Source organism: Nannospalax galili, unplaced genomic scaffold (assembly GCF_000622305.1).
Source record: "Nannospalax galili isolate Female #2095 unplaced genomic scaffold, S.galili_v1.0 scaffold137, whole genome shotgun sequence".
NCBI lineage: Eukaryota > Metazoa > Chordata > Mammalia > Rodentia > Spalacidae > Nannospalax > Nannospalax galili.
In genome coordinates this window covers 1,137,464-1,141,199 of record NW_008340203.1, presented here as the reverse complement: position 1 = coordinate 1,141,199, position 3,736 = coordinate 1,137,464, and the positions used below count along the sequence as shown (strand labels likewise).

Genomic DNA, 3,736 nt, shown 5'->3' with positions numbered 1-3,736 from the left:
TATATGTTCGGAGACAGGGTCTCTCTGTAGCCCCAGCTGGCCTGGAACTCTCTAAGTAGATCAGGCTGGCCTTGCTCTCATAGAGATCTGCCTGTCTCTGCCTCTTGAGTGCTAGGATTAAAGGTGTGTGCTACCATGCCTGGCCCATTAGTATTTTTTAAAGTATCCTATATGACTTTAATAGGTTGAAAGTCATTAGAAAAAACATGATGTCTTATTAGAAATGCTTGATGCCTCTCAAATCTAAGCTGTGCAGAAGGAATCAGGGATAGAAGATCAAATTCAGGACTTGGGTCCAAACCCTAGTTCTACCTGCAATTTAACCTTGAACAGGCTACTTAACTTCTCTGGGCTTCTATCTCCAGTGGCTTAGGTAGAAAGGGGTCATTTGCAACCAGGGAGAGACTTGGTTCTTCTTGGTTCTCTGTCTGAACCAGGCCACGGAGAGTAGTTGCCCCATTCACAGTTGTTTCCTTTGCCTTAGAGAGACTCTCTGGAGAACACGCTGGGGGAGACTGAGGCCCGCTACAGCTCCCAGCTGGGCCAGATGCAGTGCATGATCACCAACGTGGAGTCCCAGCTGGCTGACATCCGCTGTGACCTGGAGCGACAGAACCAAGAGTACAAGGTGTTGCTGGACGTCAAGGCCCGGTTGGAGTGTGAGATCAACACGTACCGGGGCCTGCTGGAGAGTGAAGACAGCAAGTATGTGGACCTGGGGAGAGGTTCTGCAGAATGTGTACCAGAGTTGTGGGGTTATAGGAAGCCATGGGATCTACCCGCACTTCAGGGACATTAGCTCAGACCCTGTCATGAATAAGAAGCCATCAGAAAGTTGGCATGCTCTAATGAAGGCCAGGGGATGATGTATAGGCCACTATCTCAAACCTGGCCAAGAGGAGGCCATCCTGTGTCACTCCAAGTTGACAAATTCCTTTGAAGTACCCACCATGTGCCAGGTGCCATGGGGTTGGGGACACCAAGTTAGATGGTGACATAGCATTTGCTTTCAGATTGTTTGTGTCTGTTGGAGCACAGGCAGACAGACCACCAGAGGTCATACTGGGGGGAGAGGTTTTTGGGGTGTTGGGAGGACAGGAGGTAGTTTCATTTGATTGCACTCTGGTAGGCAGCAGGACAGGAACTGTCAGCTAGGGGCAACTAAAAAGGAGCCCTCTGTTTTTGTGAGGAAATTAATTAATTAATTTAAGGATATGTTTCCTGGAGGTATAGTTTCTTTAAAAATTTTTTGATTTATTTATTTTTATTTTTATGTGTATGAGTATTTTTTTCTGCATGTATGTAAGTGTACCTGTGTATACAATGCCTGCAGAGGCTAGAAGAGGGTGTCAGATCCCCTGGAACTGGAGTTACAGACAGTTGTTAGCTACCATGTGGGTGCTGGGAACCAAACCCAGGTCCTCTGCAAGAGCAGCCAGTGCTCTTTAACCACTGAGCCATCGCTCCAGCCCTTTGTGGGGGAATTTAGAATCTGATGAACTGCTCATCTTCTCCTGACTGTTAGGCATCTAGAATGCAGAGACAGTAGGATGCACTTGACTCCCTGTGCCTGGTACATAGTAGATGCTCAGTAAACGTTTCTTGACTTGAGTCAAAGAAAACCAAAAACTACTCTTGGGAAGATCATCCTGAGGGCTGTAAGGAGGACTGAGTGGGAGGGGACGCAGGCAGGGACACTGTTCAGGAGCGAAGGGTGGGGAAGGCATGATCAGGTAGCCAGAGGTATCTGCCCCTAGTCCTGGGCAAGCAGAATCAGCAGGACCTAGTGGCTGCCTGGATGCAGAATGTGGATACTGGGTGGACAGTGTTGTAGCAATTTCTTTCTTTCTTAAAAAACAATCTGTGAATCTGTGTATATATACATGGTGTGTGTGTGTGTGTGTAAGAACATTAGGATTATAGATGTGTGCTGCTGTGTCTGATTTTACATGGGTTCTGGGGGTGTGAGCTCAGGTCCTCACACTTGGATGGAAGCCTTTTACTCACTGAGCCACCTCTCTAGCCCCTGTGTGGCAGTTCTTTGTTTTACATTTAGCCTTGCTTCTCTGTTATTCAGAATCTAGTCCCCCAGGGCAGATGTGTGAATCCATAATGGCAAGGACAAGGCTGTTAATATACATACATTATGAGACTGTGGAAGTCAGGGGGGCTTGTACTGCATCCAAGGAGGAAGTGCTGTCTCCTTAGGGCCACTTCCACCATGTGAGATGCAGGCCAAGTACTGCTGGCCTTCCAACTGTTCAAGGGAAGTTGGAGTCTGTATTGTTTCAAGATTTCTCAGCCTTAAAATATATTCAACATATTAAAAAATAAGGTGCCAGCCAAGTGAAAAACATTTCACACTGAATGTGGCCTTCAGGCTACCTGCTGGGTCTCTGTACTATTTGGTCTCCATCCAACGTCCAGTGTTTCTGGTTCTGTGCCCCAGCCTGCCACTCTGAGATCATCCTGTTTCTCTGTGCCATGCATTCATTCCACATCCATTTATTATTTATTCTTATTCAACACATTCTTATGATGTGCCTGCTTTATGCCAGGTATATGGGGGGGGCACACATGCATAACTGTGGACCTCACTGTCTAGCTGGGAGATGGACCATAACAGAGCAATTACTCATTATGATGGGAGAAGGAACACCGGGGGAATTTAGCAGTGGGATGGGGGGATTCAGAGATGTGACAGTTAAGTTGAGCTTTTAAAGAAGAGGAGGAATTGATTCAATGAGTGGTTAGGAAGGAGAGTTCTAGAAAGAGGAGGCATGTGCCCCATGACCTGAACAGGATGGCTCACAGAAGAACTGGCAGAAGGCTGGAACTCAAATGATAGTAGACTTTGAGGAGGAATGGGAGTGGGAAGTGTTTGGGTTCCTGCCTTCTGTTGGCCCAAGTGGGAGCCACTGAAGGTTTAGGGAGGGGAAGGACATGATTAGACTGGTGTCTATAGGAGATCATTTTGGCCATTAATATGCCAAGGGTTAGAAGGAGAGACCAGAGTAGAATTGGGGGGTAGGAATCAGCCAGGAGCCCATTGAGGTAGCACAGGCAGAGATGAGGGTGATTGGGACAAGCTGGGTGAAGGGGGTGAACAGTAGAGCGCTCAGACAGGTATCTGATAGAGTTGGGCCCCTTCACTAATGCTGCCCTATTGTGACTTTCTTTCCCAGGTTGCCCTGTAACCCCTGCTCCACTCCCTCCTGCCAGCCTGGTGCCCCCTCCCCTGGAGGGTCCCGCTCCATCTGTGTGCCCCGCACTCTCTGTGTGCCTTGTTCACCTCGTCTCCAGAGCCGCTACTGAAGTCCCTTCTTATCCCTAAGTTTGTGGATCCTGGCGGGACCGAGCTACATGGCCTGGTGCCTCCTCAGGCCAAGACTGACCAGTTCTGTGATCATCAAAAGAGCAGGGCAAACTAGACCAGCTTAGATGACCCTGAGCAGAACCAGGAAGTGGACCACTCGCAACATGTTCTGACACTATGGGGGCGGCGGCGTGCCCTTGCCCTCGTTGCTTTGAAGCTGCCGCCTCTATTTCCATGGGCAGAAGGTTGTCTTTGGTGATGTTTCCGGTTGTCTGTGCTATGCATGTGTTCTCAGTGAACCTTCAAATAAAGCTTCATACAATGGCCCTGCACATGTCTGTGTCTTTGCTGTTCACACTAGCGTATCCATGAGTCAATTCTACTCATTTGGGCTCAAGAAGTAAGTGACCAAATTTTATA

The 3,736-nt window shown here is 48.3% G+C and overlaps 1 protein-coding gene across 1 annotated transcript in view; it reads left to right on the top strand.

Annotated features, from left to right (window-relative positions):
* Krt32 (keratin 32) overlaps window positions 1-3,397 on the top strand; it is a 12,779-nt gene extending 9,382 nt beyond the window's left edge. Inside the window, 2 exon segments of the mRNA XM_008835233.1 lie at window positions 485-705; window positions 3,186-3,397. Coding sequence (XP_008833455.1) covers window positions 485-705; window positions 3,186-3,315 — 351 coding nt within the window. The 3' untranslated portion in view covers window positions 3,316-3,397.
* The last annotated feature ends 339 nt before the right edge of the window (window positions 3,398-3,736 follow it).